Here is a 19,517-nt window from a genome sequence, read left to right on the forward strand (position 1 = left end):
CATTTCATCTCAATATAAATTAGCATCATTATAGGGTTGCCAAGTCAACCAAACCCTCTATGGCAAGATTCACAAAGAAAATAATAGCTCAAAATGATGTCAAAGGATTCCCATGGAGCTAACCCCCTCTTAAACAGAACCATCAGCTTATCATCCAAAGTGTAGGCAGTTGACCGGAACACGCAACTCGGTTTGCAACATAACTTAATGTGCAAAAACAAGGGGGACAGCTATCAGCAATCAAAAAGACACTGATAAAGTATCTTTTCCTCCTTGAAAGATGCGTAAAGAAGGGAAGTAGTTCTCCAACCCTACCTATAATTTTGTTTATTATGGCTTTATAATTCAATGGGCCGATTATATTGACCTAGTATTCGCATATGCTATCCAAGATTTGTTTTCTTCTCTTCCCGCTCCCAAACGGACGAACTCCAATTATACGGTTCATCAGGGTTATTGGGGGGAGCCATGTACGGTCCCAGTACGTGAAGAACTTTATGAAATTGTACGTGGTCAGCATGCGTTGAATGAAAAATCCATAAATACGAAATTGTACTTGGTGTGTTGAACAAAAAACCCATAAATGAAGGGTGGAAATCATAAGAGATAAGATTTATTTGCAAACGTGGGTCCCAATGGATGTTTATGAGGAACAAGTGCGAGAGTATTTTCAAACATGAATATTTTTTGAAAATATGGTCTTAAAGTGAACAAATAGAATATGTAGGAGAGAGATGGAGACTAAATCGAATATGAATAAATAGTTATATTTTTGTATTTATTTTTTTAAATAACCATTTTTAATAATATTTTAAAAAAATGATATTTCAAAAAGCAAAAAAACATCTACTTTTATGAGGATATTTGAGTCAATAATTTTGAGATGGTCGTGTTTGTCAACACCTGCTCCAATGGTGGCGGTCGATCTCCTGCGCCTGACCCCATTTATTTGATTCACGAGAAAGAAAAAGATTAGGTGGGACTCATTTAATGACTTCGATGCTAAAATTTGATTTCCAACACAAAAGGCTAAAGCGTTTTCGACCCAGTAAAAAAGTAGACTTCCAGAAGCAAAAAATGAAAATAGCATCATTAAATAATTTCCAAAAATTACTCTTAAAATTCAAAACTGTTTTTCATCACTGTTTTCGAAAGCATTTTTCGAAAACATTTCATTCCCAAACAGTAGCGTGGGTTTTAAGGGCTAGTTTGAGCCTTAGAGCCTGGAGGGTGTGTCAAGCCTTAGCTTCAAGGCAAAGCAGTCAAAAATAATTGTTTTTCGTCATTTAGGATACCTGGCCTACTCTTCACTGTAATCCATACAGAGCCTCTTATGGATTGGTTGACTTGTCTACTCACTGTCATGGAAAACTACTAATAAGCTTAAAGCTGCCGACACCGACTCCATATATTATAGGGGCCCCCTCCCCTTTTTTCCGACTCTATAAGTACCCATAGTCCATCTCCACTTCGATCATAACAAATCTAGACAACTTTTCTAGAAAAGACAAAAGGAAACAAAAGATATGGCTCGGTTCATGAGCTTTCTCCTCGCTCTTTCTCTTCTTGCCTTTGTTCCCCTTAGCTTGTCTCACAAGACCAATGGTGGTTACCTCTATCCACAATTCTACGACCACTCATGCCCCAAAGCTCAACAAATCGTGAAGTCGGTGATGGCCAAGGCTGTTGCAAGAGAAGTTCGCATGGCTGCTTCAATCATGAGGCTTCACTTTCATGATTGTTTTGTAAAGGTTCATGTTGTGTGACTGCCTGACTGGCCCATAAACCATACACCATACACCATCCTGCCTTCTCAACATTGCATTACAGTCCAAAGGTCATTGTCCTTGTGGGCTTGGTGTGTTTTTTCCACTACTAACATACTTTTCCATACAGGGCTGCGATGCATCAATCCTGCTAGACAGCAGTGGTGGCATAATCTCTGAGAAGAATTCCGTCCCTAACCGTAATTCTGCTCGAGGGTTTGAAGTTATTGACGATATCAAGTCTGCAGTAGAGAAGGAATGCCCCCATACTGTATCTTGCTCTGATATCTTGGCTATTGCTGCTAGAGACTCAAGCGTCCTAGTAAGTATTATTATCAGTTGTCACATTTTTCAGTCTTGTTCTTGACATGGCACGGCTACCATATTTAACCAGCATGGTGATATTTACTTCTTTTTGAGTGTACAGACTGGGGGGCCTAGCTGGGAGGTGCCACTGGGGAGAAGGGACTCCAGAGGTGCCAGCTTGAGTGGTTCCAACAACAACATTCCTGCTCCAAACAACACCTTCCAGACCATTCTCACCAAGTTCAAGCTACACGGGCTTAACGTCGTGGATCTTGTTGCTCTATCTGGTAAAATTGATGAAAATTTTTAACTACTTTTTTACAGGAACTCCCTGATGATTGTAAGAAGCAGATATGGTTAATTTTCTTCTGATAATTGAGTGCAGGGAGCCACACAATTGGGAATTCCCGGTGCACAAGCTTCAGACAGAGGCTCTACAACCAATCTGGCAATGGCCGGCCGGACTATTCGCTGGACCAGTCATATGCTGCTCAATTGCGCGCCCGCTGCCCAAGATCAGGTGGTGACCAGAACCTGTTTTTCTTGGACTTTGTCAGCCCTACAAAGTTTGATAACAGCTACTTCAAGAACATATTAGCATCAAAAGGCCTGTTGAGTTCTGATCAACTTCTCTTCACAAAGAACCAAGCCTCCATGGATTTAGTAAAGCAATATGCAGCGAACAACAAGATTTTCTTTGAGCAATTTGCTCAATCCATGATTAAGATGGCAAATATATCTCCATTGACAGGTTCCAGGGGAGAGATCAGGAAAAACTGCAGGAGGGTCAATGGACATTAGAATGGGATCATTGCAGTAGATTCAAGTAAAATAATTGATGTAATGTGTGTGCATTTTCTTTCTTCATTTTCATTTTCATGAAGTAACTTGTATCTGTTTAACTCTCATGTATGCAGTGGCTGTTGAAATGTGTTGGGCGTTGATGCCATACTGGTGGGTGCTTATGGCAAGTTTTTTTTTTTTTAGATAAGTGGGTGCTTATGGCAAGTTTTGTATTACTTTTGTATAATAAATGAAGAAGTATGCCAATTTGATTGGCATTTTCATTTGGATTCTCTTTCCACCAGTCCAGGGTTCCTGAAGTATTTTGGGATTGTTCTTTTCAAATTGATTAGTCAAGGGAGAGAGAGCATTAATGTAATTCAAAGGCTTAGTTGATTAGTCAAGGGAAAAAGAGAGCATTAATGTAACTCAAAGGCTTCCTCACACTCAGAAGCTTGCAACAGTTTTGTTCCCTACTCCATTGAGAAATTATAATGGAATAACTAATCCTTTTGTTGACTAACTAAACAAAGCTTCAGCTAGAAGAAAATAAACTACGAATCTTGCCTGAGGTTCGTGGAAATGAAATGAAACTTAGTAACTCATATAACATGCAGTACATGCTCAACATGCTCGAATATTGCAGGGTATTTTTCCCACTTACTGTCTTCTAGGTAATCAAACAGACTGTCAACCCCAATAATTACAGGAATCTGGAGATCCAAAGGAACGTATTTCAAAATTTTCTCAACAACAACCACAAATTTCTAAGGTATAGATCATAAGTGAGGATCTTACAAGAAACATAAAATAATTTTTGGCCCAGATGGAAGCATTGGCATATGAAATATCTATATTGATGCATGTTTTGATATTGGAGAAAGAGGACATTAGTTGCCTCCGATCTTTAAAGAGGACATTGATGTTTTGATGCATTTTTTTTTTTTTCCCTTTTTCTTTTTTGTTTTTCTAAATAGGCAAGAAGGTATATAGAGAGAGTTTTATGGAGTGCCTTCCATTGGTAAAGTTCTATGCAGTGCCTAAGGTTATACATTGGCCAAGGTTTCAAGTTAATTTACAGAGAGTTCTACCCTGAATGGAAGAGTTCCATGCAGTACCTTACTCGCTTGACTTCCAACATAATGTGTGAGAGATATGAGAAAGGTGGGAGGGAAAATCAAAGCAGGTCAGCAAGTAAGGGCCTTTGGTACAAGTGCGCCACCTTGATCTTGGCATCTGAGATGGTTTCACTAAATTTGTAAGCCTCGGCCTTCATTGCCGCCAGCTTATCCTCAGTCAAATGAACCTTTTCTTGTAGTGCTTCCAACTCTTTCTTGGTCTCCTCCATGAGGTAATGTTTTTTCTTTTGTTCCTCTTTCAAGGTGGTAAAATGCTTGACCAGATGCATTGCATCAAGAATCTCTTTCAGCCTCTGATGAAGCCAGCCAACTTCTATCCTTACAAGTTCAAGATCCACAACAATTGCAAGCATGCAATTGATCTCAACTCGTGTGAGATATGGGAGGCTGGTCGTTTGCAATTTGTGGACAATGGCACAGACAATCTCTAAGAAAGATGAACGGGATTGCATAGTTTGCAAGGAGCAGTTTGCAGCAATGTCACCATGCTTCAAAAGAACAGCCCTGAGAATAGGCGCAAATTCTTCCTTCACTCTATATTCACCCACCATTACTGAAGAAGAATCAACTGCAAGAAATCCCACCCCACTGTCACCAGATGTGCCATCATCCCACAAACCAGCCATCTCTGACAGGCTAAGGGTGAGAGATTGGCTTAGATGCACATTCTCTTGCTCCTGATTGTGGGTACTCTCTTCTGGCCTGTTCTCAAAGATATTTGATGCTGTGGTCACCTCCCCTAATGGAATATGCTCTCTGCCATTTGTGGTAGCAGCAAAAGGTACAGGACCTATGGGCGCTGGGTTGCCAATTGCAGCTTCAAGAAGTAAAGAGGCAGGACCACCTGGGTGTTTTTCCCCTGACCCCTGAGTAGAGACTGAGCTTAAGTTGGCATGCTTGTGAAGAACCGTTGTTGCATGTCGTCTGTAGTACGTTGAGGGGGCATGAGAGGAATCCCTTGGCATCTGAGAGAACACCAATGCAATTAATATGGAAGGCAATATAATCAAATATTACAGCATGTCTACATCTTTGACCTTGATTAATACTTGAATGCTGAGAATACTGAGAAAACTAAGAAAACTTTAACAAAATAATGTGAGATACTAAAGTGAATTACAGCTTCAAGGGGTTCCATGGGAGAAGCAGATAAGTGGTTCCCTTCAAACTCCTGAGAAATGATGTGCCTTAAGGAAGCACGCTGGCGGGCAACCATTTTTGCATGTCGAGTAGTGTATCTTGAGGGTGTCACTGGAGAAACCATTGGTGGTTTAGAAAACACCTGTAGAAAAAATACAAATGCATAGATTGTAGTCGCATATTAGGAAATAACTTTAAAGAACTTCCTCTTCCTTAAAAATATATCCCATAGAAACTAAATGATAGCACATGATCAGAGCCAAGAAGTGGAGTACAAGAAAAGAGACAACTTCCACCGATGAAGGAGGCAATGGATGTCTTAGCAAGTGACAAGGATTGATTTTCCTACCGACAGAAGGAAATCATCTCTTAATGTTTGGATGGGTACTGAGTGAGCAGCAGTAGAGTGAATTTCTGTTCCCTGAATGTGAGGAAGGGGTTTTGAAGTAGTACGCTTCAAGGAGTTTTGAATATCCTCAGAAGCTGGAGTGGACCCTTCTACTGTCTTGGCAAGCATATCAACAATGTGGATTTCCGCTTCTCTAAGCGCCTTCGCTTGCATCAAGGAGGCACAGGAATATGGGACTGTCTTGGCATGGCTACTTGGGCCCTTCAAGGGGAAAGCATGAGAATCCATTGAGAGGCAAGAAAAGATACGTACAAGAAGTACTAAAAAAGCACACTGCTTGTTGCATATCAAGACATGTAAGTAATCACAAACATAATGAGAACGAAACAGGAAATCAGAAAAAAGCGAAAAGAAAAGGATTCATGTTCCTACCAACATCGACTTATAACAGGCATCTAACTATTACATGAAAACGCATAAGGTCCATGATATTTCCTGTTTGTGTGAAGGGTGTCACTTGATTTCTAGGAGATCTAAAGATCTGTCATCCCAGTGCATGAGTCAGCAGCAAAGTAGGCCTCTTGCTTCTTAAATGCACATTCACTGCAACCATATGACCTAGTTAATTAATTAGATTCAACAAAAAATGAAGAAGAGTTTTCTCCCATGTTTGCCAACAGACCAACCCTACAAATGGACGTGTGACATGAACTAATGTTGACAGAATACTCAGAAAAGGATTAACAACATTCTATCGCTATCAATAAAAAAATTACTTTTTGTAGCCAAACTTCTCAAACAATAATTAGTCCTTTAAAAACAATAGCATACAAAATAGGAGCAGTCTTTTGTTCAGCAATATAGAACCCACATACCGTAGTCCAAAGCAAATAGGACATCAGTCCTCAGCTGCTGTTTGGATGATGAGAATATAATGAGGAAAAAGAAGAATTAAAGAAAATTTGAGATTGATTCCTTCAAATTTTTTTCTTTACCTTCTGCTTTCCTAGATGTGAAAGTAAATCACACGGTTATGGTGATTAGAGCTGTTGGGTATGGGGAATTTGATGGGGTTGTTTTGGGTTGATAAAGGCAGATGATGGCGGTGGCTCTCTAGTGTGTCCTAATGATTTCTTATAAAATTTCCTAAAAGAAGAAATAAATAACGAGTTCGAACCTAAGCGCTACACATTCTGGTCTTACACGTATTTGGAAGCACTATTTGACTCAGTTTTGGTTGTACTTCCTTTCCCGGAAACCAAACAAAAAAAAAATGACGTAAGGTCCAGATCTTATTTTCCTTTTGTTTTCCTTCCTTTTCTGAGGCCAAACAGAGGAGGCTATATGTTGTCTGTAGTCTCCTTTCTGAAACCCAACTTAACACACAAAATCCCCATTGAGTTTCTGCATAGCCACAGAGCATCAAACCCATTAGAGAAAGACATGCAATTGAATTTTCATCCCTTTTCCTCAGTCATTATTCCACCTTCCTCACCCCCTCTCTTATATCCATCCACACAAGCAAAGGAACAACCATTTTTTCCTTATCACCTTCTCCTTTTACCTTCCGTACAATAAGCAGTGCCTCATTTCTCGTGCATACTTTCTCCACAACCAGCCACACAAAAAGAAAAGCAAAAGGCTTTATTCCTCACTTCCACTCTTTTCTCGAGAACCAAACAGAGGAAAACGTCAAAGCCTTCTCCTTTTCTTGAGGCATTTTAAAAGCTTTGTCCTTTTCCATTCCAAAACCAAGCAGGGGTCCATTCCGATAACAAAGAAAGAGAAAGGTGGGGTGGGTACCTGAGAAAAAGAGTTTGTAAGCAGCTGAGAGTCGTTCTCCTCCTTGATCTTTCCCCCTCCTTGTTCCTTTCTCTTCCTTGCTCTTCTCCCACTCAGCCTACTCCGTTTCATGCTGGTATCGGTCCCGTCTTCCTCTACCTCTTCGCTTGTCTCTTCGTCAAGCATGGGATGAAAACCCAGTGTCTGGCTCTTTGATCCAAGCGTTCCTTGCTTTCCTTTCAGTTTTGAATGTTTACACTTTACAATTAAAACCTTGATAATTTTCTACAAATCCCAAGGCTGGTGAGCACCATGGCTAGATGTCTCATGATCTCATCTCTCAATTTATGTGAATCAATACTTTTACGTTTCCCAAAAAAGAGTTGTAATTGTAAATACATTGGATTCAAAACAATATTAACAGAGAGACCCTCCACATCCGTGGTGGCAGTCCTCGGCAGCCGGCGCGTGTTCATCTCGTATCAAAATTTAGACAATCGTCTGAAAAAACTACTAAAGAGGACGAGATTATCTTTTATCATATCTTCGACATGAATTGATTTTTAATATTATAATCTTGGTTGGTCCTATACTTTCGACATGGGCTTGAAGCCCGAAGTCTAAAGGCCCAAGACTGTAAGGGACGCACCATGGGGCCACACAACCATGGACCATACGCATTGTTCTATAAAAGGTCCAAGGTCCAAGGTTCAAGGTTCAAGGTTCAAAGTTCCAAGGCTCAGGCTGGTTCGAAGGCCTGAGAGGACTAGACTTCACTAGGGTTTATGATGGTCCTCCTTTCTTCACTCTGAGAGTTCAGTCATGGCTTTCCTCCGCCTAGCATTCTCCACATAGTTTTCCCAATATATTCTTACAATAATGAGGTATTTTGGAAGCATTGTCCCTCAGCTGTCAAGGAATCTCAAGCTCCGCATCACTCAGAACCCTACCTTTTGTGATTCGTTAAACCCTAATTCTCATTTATGGAACCGTTTGAATTTTGTACTGAAATACACTTCCTCTGCGCAAGTCCCCTCCGAGAGGGTTTCGTCCATCGTAGACGAGATCTCCGGTCTCACCTTATTAGAGGTTTCTGATCTGACGGAACTTTTGCGCAAAAAATTGGATATAAATGAAATGCCGGTGATGGCGGTGATGATGCCGGGCATGGGGTTCGGGGTGAGAGGGGCCGGTGGAGCGGCGCCAAAGGCGGCAGAGGCGAAGGCGGCTGAGAAGACGGCGTTCGATTTGAAGCTAGAGGCGTTCGATGCGGCAGCGAAGATTAAGATTATTAAGGAAGTGAGGACGTTTACGGATTTGGGATTGAAGGAGGCAAAAGATTTGGTGGAGCATGCGCCGACACTTTTGAAGAAGGGGGTGCCAAAGGAGGAGGCGGAGAATATCATTGAGAAGATGAAGGCGGTGGGCGCCAAGGTCACCATGGAATAAGGCAATCCACTCTCTGTTTTGCGATTTGATTATTTAATACTTGTTCTCTAGGTGATGGATTTGGATTTATGGTGTGGGATTTTGACTGCTATGTGCAGTTGTGCAAAACGAATTTGGCTATAGGACCCACAAATTTATATGAACATTTCTTTTCTCCAGCTCAAATAATTTTCATGTCTCTTCATTAATGGCTATTTATCAGTTATGGACACAGTGACAGACCATATAGGCTTCCTGGTCTCTGTTGTTTGTTGTTTGTTCTACCACATTTCCATGAACCTGTTAACCACTTTATTATGTGGCCAAACTTCTCACCCACAAAAAAGATATAGAAATTGTGTCGAGCACATCGTGTGCATTATTCCTACATTCACTAACACGATACGGGATGGGTTCCATAGCTATGACGAGAAATGTACATGGGGTTCCAGGGCCTACAGAGATAAGCTAAAGAGGCTTTGGATGTCTGCTCAAGGTACTGATTCATGAAAGCCTGTTTGAAATAACTTTGAATTGTCAAAACAATGGATACTTCTTAGCTTATAATTTAGCAAGAGCTTAAGAAGGGACTAAACTCTGCAATACATTCTCTGTAGACTTGCAAAGAGCTTAAGAATTAATATACCTCCGCATACTCTGTATGAAGTCGATTGAAAAAATTATGTAGTTTAATAAAGGGGATAGCAAAACATTTTGACAATAATCTTTTCCTGGTGGCCAATTAGCCAGTCACATATTGGCCTAGAGGCTGTTAACTGTGTGAATGGTCAGTAAGCTCACCTACACTAGCATTGTGTTTGTGGCCTTCTAAGTGTAGCTCACTGGTTTCACTCAAAGGCTGCTAACGACATTCCTATGATTTGTTATTCTTGATTAAAAAAACGATTATGATAAAATGATTTCAAGATCATTAATGTGACATGGGTTGCCTAGTGTGCTTTGATGGTTTTGTAGATTCAAAAGGTAACAATGCCTCATATACACATATCTCTGCCCTGCTGACTTACATACATGCATGTGTAGACACATATATCTACATATTTATTTTACTTTTCTATAAAACTTATCAATTTGAGGAAGTTGTGGTCTCCTGTTTGTTAATTGTTGTCGTGTTTGGGTGCACATTACTTAATGTGTGTTCTTGAGAGAAATTGGATTATTGTAAATTTCTTAATTGAAATTTATTCTATTCTAATCAATTGTTGTTCAACTCAATACAAGAAAACCGAACCACTCCTAGTTGGTCATGGAATTTGCTTGGGCTTTATCTTGAAATGAACTGATGCATCTAACAAATCTTAAAAGAGTTAAAAAAAGGTTTCTTTGTGTCTGCTCTTTACTTTTCTTCTTTAGGTCTTCTACTGGTAAATGGATTGTTTAAAAATATATTTTTTTGATGGGTAAGCTACTCTTTCTTTATATGATTGATTTGCTTAATGAAAATACTGCAAAAATAGTATCTTGTATGTACTTTTATTTTTTGGTTTCTGCAGCTGGGGAATGACTGGCAACCTGATTACCTGAAGCAACCTTAACACCTCTGAATGATACTCTCAAGGGATGGAGAAAATAACTCATTGTTAAGATGATATTGTCTGCTCTAAAGTACCACCATCGGGCCTCCAACATATTGAACCCTTCATGATTGATCTAATCAACAGTTCAATTGGGAAACCTGGGCTTTGTTAGTTGTGATGATATGTGAAAGAATGAGGGAGCTTTTTGGCCGGAGGGCTATTTGTCACTTGTTGGAGAGCCTGTGGCTATTCATTGTTGCATGTTTTAATGGTTAAGATGTTCAAATTCAAATGCCACCTTGAATGGATTTAATAGCCTGTTATGTAACTTTGCACAAAATTAGGGTCGTTAGTGACTTCTCCAGGAGCAAAGCAAGTTTTGGTGGCAATGGCATGTACTTGGCGTTACACTTGAAGAATTGATCCTTTTTCCTCGATCATATAGAATTCCACCGGCAGTTTCTCACCTTGGATGAAGCCAGATATGCTTTGCAGGGGTCATGTTATTCTATTGGGAAGCAATGCATTCCTCTTCTCACACTTAGTACAGAATATGAAATAATTTGCAAATAAAGAATTCACTAAGAATAAGATGATACACATAAGATCATTAATTTAGGCACATAACACAAGATCCATGTTAAAAAGACCCTCCTAATAAAAGGGGAAAACTATAGGGCAGTGGAAGTGTTAATCAATAGTTGAGTATAACGAACAGAGAAATGGTCTTCAACCCAACAAAAGCTGGGTTGACAAAACAATCCCTGAGGTATATCACTCAAGCTTGCATGAAGTTTTGCCAATTTGTAGGATTTCCATGCCTCTTTTGAGGGTGTGACTAAAGCTACCAAGGAGTGGAAGCACCCAAATAACCAAGCAAATCATAGCCAGAAGTGGGGTGTCCACGATGGATAATTGGAAGGTGTATGTCTCAGTGGCAATGGGATGCTGCATTTGCATTGATGGAGATAAGATTTTTAATAGATCAGCATTTGTTGCAGAGATGAGAAGATGGGGCTTAAGTGCTTTGGAAGTAGGGAACACAATAGGGCGGATTTGGGATGGGTAGCTCCTATCCTAATCCCATCATGTTTATATAAATTAATTCTCATCCCGTTTTTATATAAAAATTAAAAAGAACGAGTCGTATCCAAAATAGGTTTGCCCCATCCCATATATATAAAATAATTTTTATTTCCATTTTAATAAAAAAATAAAATGGGCTATTTAGGTGTGATTTATTCATATATATATATATATATATATATATATATATGCCCCCACTTAGTTTATTTTTTTAGGTTTTTAATTAAATTTTAAAGATTTTAATTACATTAAAAATAAATATATTTTATAAATAAATAAAATATTATAAATTTTTACAACTTATTTATAAAAATTCGGAGCCACAATGCGCTTATGTCCTATAGAAATGTCATATGAATGGCTACTTAGAAAAATGCGAGGAATTACGGGAATTTGCAATGATATAAAAAAATAGCCTAAATTGAACAAGAGGTCGACAAATTGACTTGGATGATATTTAATTAGGCTGAATTATTGCAATCTTGATTTGGTCGATTAGTTTAGAGTTTCTTTGGATGGAAGATGGTGGCGCAGACGAAGGGTCCTCTTATGTTTCTTATAAATTCTGATTTCTGCATCTCGTGCGAAAAGCTCAACAGTGAATTGGGAAAATTCGCGCCACATCACTGTTTAGGATCCTGCGAAACGACACCGTTTTCTTTTCTTTTAGAACCTTGAGAGCTACTCTGCAAGCAATTGCCCAGCGCGTCTTCCGGCCCAACAGAATCAAATGTCGGCGTTGGATAGAAGGAAGTGGGAATGGGAGAATGCCACCGCCGGCGCCATCGCCGGATTCGCGACGGTCGCTGCTATGCACCCTCTGGATGTCGTCCGTACTAGATTTGCAGGCATCCATTTGTCTTTTTATATATGCACTCTCTTTATCTTTTACATTTTCCTTTTCGATATGGAGATGCATAATGGTCGATGTTCATATTGGTTTTGAATTGATTTGATTTGATTTGAACAGTAAACGATGGCCGATTGACTAATCTTCCAACCTACAAGAACACTGCACACGCTATCTTCACGATCACTCGGCTGGAGGTTTGGTCTACTTCTATTTTCTGATTCTAGGGTTTTTTTCCCCTTTGTAGCGCAAAACCATGTTCATTTTTCTCTTTCTTTGCTATATAGCTACGTTTATTGAAGTGTGGTGCTTTGCAATAGCCATTTCTGTGAATTCATTTTACCTTGTGATTATCAAACTATACAGGAACTATACCAGATCAATTTCTTGAATAGAGTGATTCTTTCTTCCTCTTTTAATTAATTCTAAAATTTCACACAGCATAAGATATAAGGAATGGAAATAAAAGAGAATTTCACTATTCTATAGATCATGACTATTGCAGAGGAGAAAAAGTACATTCATTTATCATTCTAAGAAAATTCTTTCTTTTTTTCTCTAGGCATTTTTGTGTTGTATATCTCGTGTCCAGGAGAGAATGTTGCTAGCAACCACATCATTCCTTGTTTCAGGGATTGAGAGGGCTTTATGCTGGCTTCTATCCTGCAGTTCTAGGTTCAACTGTGTCATGGGGTCTATATTTTTTCTTGTAAGTGTTAATTTAAGAAGTTTGTGCATTCGGTTATTACTGCCCTTCAATATGTTTTGCTTAATTTTACAAACTAGTGCTAGAGTTTCAATTAAGTGCAGAATGCACACTGGCTTTGAAATTTCAGTTAATCCATGGGTAATCTTGTTCCTCTCCGTTACTCTTATTCTCTTTTATGGTATATTTGGTGTGGGTAACAGGAATGAGAATGGAAATAGGAACGAAAGTGAATCATGATGTCATATAAAAGAGAGGAATCAAAATCCTGATAATATGGTTTTGGTTTATACAAGAATGAGCTTTAATTCATATTCCCATTTCTGATAAGTAATTTAAACATCATAAAGAATGGAAATGAAATGGATTTTCCATTCCCATTTCCTGTTCCAACACTTCAAAAGTGCCCTTAAAGTTGTTTTGTCTTTTGTTTGGTGGAGGGAAGTGTCAAGTACTATGAGTATTATGATTATTATATATGACATCACTGATAAAGATGGGGATCAAATATGGTTTTCAATATTCTTCAAATTGTGATTCTATGAATGTTACATAAATGATATGTTGATTATAATGTGTCATGGTGACATAAATGTCTTTTTTTTTTTCCTTTTCATATTTATTCTCTTGCATATCATTAGGTTTATGTTTGGTTCCTAGAAAGTATAAGGAAAAAAAAAAAAAAAGTTTGGAAAAATGATTTTCTTATGTTTGTTTGTCCTATGAAAAATACTAAAGAAAATAAGATATAATTAAAATTAATTAGAAATTTATACATTTTCAAATTATTTAATTTATATATTGAAGAGTTAAAATAAATGAAATGAGTTTGAAATAGCATATAAAAATAATTTATTGACTTTAAATATATTTTTTATTTTCGTTCACTTTTTCTTTCCCTCACATTTTTCCTCAAATTTTCTGAGAACCAAACATGGCCTAGAGGACAGTTATAGAATTTTACTTTTAGGATGCAATTATCTTTCATTGCTTTGCTTGGATTTTTTTGTTAATATTTGTTACATCGAATGACGTGATTAGCTCTTTTATAAACATAAAATCTTATTATTTTTGTAGCTATGGGAGAGCCAAACAAAGGTATTCTAAAAATGGGACACAGAAGCTAAGCCCTGGTCTTCATCTTGCTTCAGCTGCAGAAGCAGGAGCTTTGGTCAGTACTTGCGCCTATAATGATCTTATTTGGAAGAATACCATAGTTCCAGCTGTTTAGATGGATTCTATTTCATAATGTTGTCTTAAAAGTGTCATATAAGTTGCCCTGTTGTCCTTACCTGTGTTATCAGTGCTCAGCACAGATACCCACAGGCCTGGTGGCCCCAACCACAGGTGTGCAATATGACCACCTCTAAAGATCATGGCCAAAGGGCATGGTCATATTTGGATATCAAATGCACAACTTACTTAAAGATTTTACACATGAAAGTTATGATCTAAAAGAACTGTATAAAAAAAAAAAATAAAAAAAAAAAGAGGGAAAAAAGAAACCAAAATTGTGGTAAAAACTTTTTAGATGTGTCATTTATCCTGACTATCTGTGAGGGAGTACCAAGTGATGGCATTTGATTGATAATTAACTTGGAGCATCATCAGTATGTCACAAGAAGTATTGTGCCAATCAAAAGGTTTGGTATTATTAGAACCTTTGTTATTAAGGTGTAACTGTGATCATTTTCATTCCTTTTAGTTTCTGAGTATTTTCAAGAAAGAATATTCCAGTAGGTTTCATGAGTGTTACAACCCAATATCCTATTGACAATACAACTTTTTGGCATTCTCAGGTTTCTTTGTGCACTAATCCTATTTGGGTTATAAAAACAAGGCTGCAGCTTGAGACTCCTCTTCATCAAACCCGACCATACTCTGGGCTTTATGGTCTGCTCCACATCTTACATTAACTTGCTAATCAGATATCCATTTTCCTAGTGAGTCATTAACTTTGGCTCCTAGTATGAGAAGTCAAATCAAGATCAATATTTCTTTCATGTTCTAAGATTTGTGATGCATGAATTTTGTTTAATGTTTGGTTCTTAGAATTTGGTCATCGCATTGGCTACTAGTGAGCATTTCATTTCTTTAGATGAGAATTTTTTGGTTTTAATGGAAATGTCCAGTTGAGGACAACTCAACATACTTGTTCTAACATGGTGTTTTGCTACTACTCCTTTTGATTTTAATTCTCCAAATTTTGAATCTCGTTAATATTTTGGTTGGACAAATTTTGTTTCTTTTTTTTTTTTTTTTTTTGGTCTCCTTAAATTGCTTTCGATTGTTACTCATCAATCACTTCTTGTTCATGTGATATCAGATGCTTTAAGAACCATACTTAAAGAGGAAGGATGGAGTGCACTTTATAGAGGGATTGCTCCTAGTCTTTTTCTCGTAAGTTACTGTTATATTTTAATCCTTTTTTTTCCTTCCACTTCTCTATTTTGTTTAGTTTTATTTTTTATTCTGAGCAGTGGTGATGTTTGTTGAATTTTAGAATATGTACATTCTACTCTATAGAGTTTTTTCTCATTTTGACTTTGTTGTTCTACAACCATTTCCTTTGTAGTTGAGCTTTAGTCTTCTTCCAAAATTTTATTTCTCGTTGTTTGGAGTTCTATTCTCGTCTGAATCATTCACTACCTTGTTGCCATGAAGGGATTTAGTCATAAAAAAAATCCTTTAGGGCCTATTTGGAAACTATTTTTGAAATAGTTTTATGTTCTTTTGAATAGAAAATGGTTTTCTAACTTGGAAAACGCCATTTGGAAAACTTTGACAAAAAACAATTTTTTTAAAAATTGTTCTGAAGACAAGTTGTTTTTTAGAACAAATTTGTGGTGCTCTTAGTTTTCTATGGAGTGTTCTGAGCAATCATTGAAAATATGAAGAATAATATTGCGAATTTTTGCATTGTATATAAATGTACAGTACTTTCATGGAAAATAAGTTGAGAAAATTGTTTTTTTATATCTGAACTTGTACATAAAATTTTGTTCTTGAAAACAATTAAGAACTATCCTCTAAAGCCATTTTTGAAAACATTGCCAAATAGGTCCTTAATTTTGTTTCTTTTCTTCTTACCAATCAAAAAGAAAAAGAAATAATTTTTTTTTCTTCTTATTTAAATGGTATTTCACTGGATGAATTGTTCTCTACCGTTTTGTTTTAGAAATAACAAGCTTTTAACCGTGATATGATTATATATGTGTGAAGACAATTATTTATTAAAACTCAGTGTTCCGATCATTTATTAAAAATCAGTGTTTCCTTAGTCTCATAACAGGGGGGATCCATCTTGCTCCACATAGATTTTTATCCCAAGCCTCTTATTCTTGTATCTCAATTATCATATCATGGTAGAAGTTTTGAAGATGAAGTAATTGTAATACATGTGGATGCTGACAATAATAACCAGAACTTGTGGATCTAGCCTAACTATTCCTTGACAGTGCAGACCAGAGAGCGATTGTCATTTAGAGTCACAATTATGTATTTTCTAATTTTGCCTACATATCAAGATTATAGTGCTAAGTTATGAATCTGTGTCAGATATGCAAGCTAAGATAGGATTCAGCATGCTTTCCATTTATGTGAATTCTGTTGTTTGTGTTGCTTCAGCAGGTTTCTCATGGTGCTGTTCAGTTCATGGTGTATGAGGAACTTCGTAAATTTGTTGTTGAATTTAAGTGTAAAGAAAGTAACAAGAATCTTGGAAGTGATGCTAAATTGTTGGTAAGTCTCTACAATCAATACTCATCCCACAGAAGCAGGCTAATCACTAACATGAATGTGTTGGTGTGCGTGTGCGCTTGTGTGTGTTTGAGATTACATAAGTCTGGATTTATATACTACTTCCTCATATGTAAGAAAGTGTGGGCTTATATACTTCTTCTCATGTGTAATAATGACTAGAAGGATGGATTCTTGCCTCAATAAAAAGTGTTCAAATCACTGAGTATGTAGAATGTAGATTGTGAGCATGCAAGAGATGACAGAGTGTGGGTTTACCCACTGCTTCCTCGTATGTAAGATGGATTAGGAGGATGGGCCCTTGCCTCAATAGAAATGATCAAATCACTGGAACACAGAGTAGTAACGAGTGAAAGATGACAAAACTATTGGTTTGTACACTGCATGCTTGTAAGTAAGAATGAATAGGAGGATGGACCCTTGCCTCAATAGTTGTCAAATCACTGGGAACACAGAATCTACAGTGGTAGCATAGATGGGTTGTTTCATATTTGATACATTTAATTTGAATGCAAATCAGTTGAATCCTAGTTCACATCTGTTGTGAATTACTTGGCTTATGTATGTAATTATGTGTACATGTGACCAGTGATGTGTAGCCTTCTAAGTGCATCTATAGGAGTTATAAGAAGGCAGGGTCCTTGCCTTGATACAAATGATCAAATTTTTGGGGACATAGATGTAATGCAGTCCCATTGATTGGTTTTTCGTATTCCATTTATTTAACACAAATCAAAGAGTGTTGAATCCCAGTTTGAATCCCAGGATCCCAGTCTAGTTTCCTGCTTAGTCATAGTGCACTTTTCTGCCTTTCTTTCGTGAATAAACCTAACCAAAATGATATATTAGTTATATGAGTATGCAATGTTTCTTTCACAGGATTCAGTTGATTATGCTGTACTAGGAGCATCCTCTAAACTTGCTGCCATTCTCATGACATACCCATTTCAGGTAGGCATTCCTTTTGGGGCAGTGTCTTATTTGTGGCTTCCCAAAACAAAAATGAAAAATAATAATAATCTAAAGGAGCCTTGTATATGTTTATGTCATCTGTTAGCTGATAGTTGCTTCTCATGCTGTTGGGTTTTGTTTTCTTTTCAGGTTATTCGAGCTCGATTGCAGGTACAACAATGTTCTATACTTTAATTCTTTTACCTCTGTATCAAATCTTTGCAAAATCCAAGGTGGAAAGAAACCAAGCAACATTATTGGTGTTTGTGGAGTTTAGGACAATAATTGAATTTCTGCAGCACCAACTATTAAAGCTATTCCTTGAGATTAACATTAGCATGTCGCTTCTCATCTTCCTTGTTATTGTCAAAATTTGGTAATTTCTCTTTTCATCTGCAGCAAAGACCTAATCGTGATGGAATTCCAAGATATATGGATAGTTGGCATGTTGTGAAGGAAACTGCACGGTGAGAATGAATTTTGGCTGGAAATTTAACCTGCATCTTCTTATCGCCATTGAATGACAGATAAAATGGGTTAGGTCACTTACTTCCGTGCTCTTTCTTAAAATGCTGGGCATGCTTGACAACTTTGGCTGTATGTTTTGTCCTTGGACTCTTTGTACATGAAGGAGCCAAGTTTCTCGAGGCATACAAAATTATAAGCTACATGATTTTGATCATTCTCTTTTGTTTGCAAGCAAGCTAGGCAAAGATAAGGAAGGCTCCCAAGAGTCTTGGGGATCCCAAAGGACCAGAGAAACCTCTTCAAAAAAAAAAAAAAAAAAAAAACATTTCTCTTTGCAAAATTAGATTTATTTGATCACAAATGGTAAAAGAGATTGAATAGCCATTGATCTCAAGTTTTCAGAATTACAATTATGGGACAGACTAGGTTTGCTGTTTAGGGAGTTGAGACAGTTCTCCTTTTAGACCTTTATGTTACTCTCCTTTCCCCTTAATTTTTTGTCTTTTCTTTCTGGGCTTTGCAGTTTTGAAGGTTTTCGAGGCTTTTACAAGGGTATAACTCCAAGCATTCTGAAAAATCTACCCGCTGCTTCAATAACATTTGTTGTGTATGAGAATGTCCTGAACCTGCTGAGACTAAAAAGAAGGAATGACTGAAAGTTGTCTCTCCCGCTCTCTCTCTCTCTGTGTCTCTCTTGTTCTTTGGTCTAATTCTTTGGTAGTGGTTGCCGACTGTTATTCTTTGAGGTTGTGAAGAGGGAAAGATACAGGGTTTTAGCATATTTGGGGCGGTTTTACGAATAGCAACATCAAATTTGGTGTAGGATGCAATTTATCCACGGAAATCTTCAGTAACCGACGTAACAAAAGCACAAGTAGCAGGTTTTGAAATTGTATAGCAGCATATACTGAGGAAACTGGTTAAAGGATCAGTAACAGCCAAATAAACTATGTTGGTGGCTCAGTTTTCCATTTCTCTCATTCAATGGATTCAACGCAGCCATCACAGATTGAGGTCATTTGTTTTACCTTTTACTGCATATTCAAGGAAAGTTGATTGGGTTTCTGAACAAAGCTATTATTTTAACCCTCTTGGTTTCCTCTCTCTTTATTGCATCAGAAAGTGGGGAGATGTTGGAACTTTTGGAATTCTTGTTTTAGTTTTATGGTGTCTCGTCATTTCCTTTAGATGGGAAAATTACTTTTTTTTCCTTCTTCATTTGAGGCGAGAGTGAATGGATGTTTGGCATGGACATCAAAATTCAAGTCATTTGAGGATTTCTGTTATGTGGTAGCTTGCAAGCACTGAGTCTCCCCGCTCTTGGAAGGACCAAAGTTCTGTGTTCAGCATTAAAAGAGGTTTACATCTCACTTCCTACTCCCTAATAAGCTCCTCCATTATCCATCACCTCTCAGCACTTCCCAAAACTCAAAATTACACCCATATAGACATCCTCCCTAACCAAA

General features: G+C 37.6%; 4 protein-coding genes across 10 annotated transcripts; 3 read left to right on the top strand and 1 right to left on the bottom strand.

Moving 5' to 3' along the window:
* The first annotated feature begins 1,489 nt into the window (after nucleotides 1-1,489).
* On the top strand, nucleotides 1,490-3,145 carry LOC117913649 (peroxidase 72). Of its 3 annotated transcripts, none has more exons than XM_034828684.1 (5): nucleotides 1,490-1,751; nucleotides 1,897-2,088; nucleotides 2,194-2,359; nucleotides 2,458-2,912; nucleotides 2,990-3,145. In XM_034828684.1, exons 1-4 carry the CDS (start codon nucleotides 1,527-1,529, stop codon nucleotides 2,871-2,873), a joined length of 999 nt encoding a protein of 332 aa, XP_034684575.1. In that variant the 5' UTR covers nucleotides 1,490-1,526; the 3' UTR covers nucleotides 2,874-2,912; nucleotides 2,990-3,145. The 3 variants fall into 3 exon arrangements, with proteins under 3 accessions (XP_034684575.1, XP_034684574.1, XP_034684573.1); XM_034828683.1 differs by having other exon boundaries at nucleotides 2,458-2,898; XM_034828682.1 differs by having other exon boundaries at nucleotides 2,458-3,145.
* A 293-nt stretch (nucleotides 3,146-3,438) lies between these two features.
* On the bottom strand, nucleotides 3,439-7,673 carry LOC117912361. Of its 4 annotated transcripts, XM_034826917.1 has the most exons (5): nucleotides 7,287-7,366; nucleotides 5,916-6,086; nucleotides 5,484-5,744; nucleotides 5,115-5,276; nucleotides 3,439-4,959 (listed from the first exon to the last, which is right to left on the bottom strand). In XM_034826917.1, the coding sequence occupies exons 2-5, from the start codon at nucleotides 5,919-5,921 to the stop codon at nucleotides 4,033-4,035; spliced, it is 1,356 nt and encodes a 451-aa protein (XP_034682808.1). In that variant the 5' UTR covers nucleotides 5,922-6,086; nucleotides 7,287-7,366; the 3' UTR covers nucleotides 3,439-4,032. The 4 variants fall into 4 exon arrangements, with proteins under 4 accessions (XP_034682808.1, XP_034682806.1, XP_034682807.1 ...); XM_034826915.1 differs by lacking the exon at nucleotides 5,916-6,086 and having other exon boundaries at nucleotides 7,287-7,673; XM_034826916.1 differs by lacking the exon at nucleotides 5,916-6,086 and having other exon boundaries at nucleotides 6,359-7,365.
* Nucleotides 7,674-7,983: 310 nt separating this feature from the next.
* On the top strand, nucleotides 7,984-10,523 carry LOC117912107 (50S ribosomal protein L7/L12). The gene has a single exon (XM_034826573.1). It carries the CDS (start codon nucleotides 8,145-8,147, stop codon nucleotides 8,712-8,714), a length of 570 nt encoding a protein of 189 aa, XP_034682464.1. The 5' UTR covers nucleotides 7,984-8,144; the 3' UTR covers nucleotides 8,715-10,523.
* Nucleotides 10,524-11,777: 1,254 nt separating this feature from the next.
* Nucleotides 11,778-19,353, top strand: LOC117913413 (folate transporter 1, chloroplastic). Of its 2 annotated transcripts, none has more exons than XM_034828385.1 (11): nucleotides 11,778-12,165; nucleotides 12,288-12,364; nucleotides 12,800-12,876; nucleotides 13,951-14,044; nucleotides 14,673-14,766; nucleotides 15,200-15,273; nucleotides 16,501-16,614; nucleotides 17,512-17,583; nucleotides 17,734-17,754; nucleotides 17,983-18,050; nucleotides 18,575-19,353. In XM_034828385.1, exons 1-11 carry the CDS (start codon nucleotides 12,048-12,050, stop codon nucleotides 18,705-18,707), a joined length of 942 nt encoding a protein of 313 aa, XP_034684276.1. In that variant the 5' UTR covers nucleotides 11,778-12,047; the 3' UTR covers nucleotides 18,708-19,353. The 2 variants fall into 2 exon arrangements, with proteins under 2 accessions (XP_034684276.1, XP_034684277.1); XM_034828386.1 differs by having other exon boundaries at nucleotides 11,779-12,165; nucleotides 16,504-16,614.
* Nucleotides 19,354-19,517: the final 164 nt, after the last annotated feature.

Source organism: Vitis riparia, chromosome 4 (genome assembly GCF_004353265.1).
Source record: "Vitis riparia cultivar Riparia Gloire de Montpellier isolate 1030 chromosome 4, EGFV_Vit.rip_1.0, whole genome shotgun sequence".
NCBI lineage: Eukaryota > Viridiplantae > Streptophyta > Magnoliopsida > Vitales > Vitaceae > Vitis > Vitis riparia.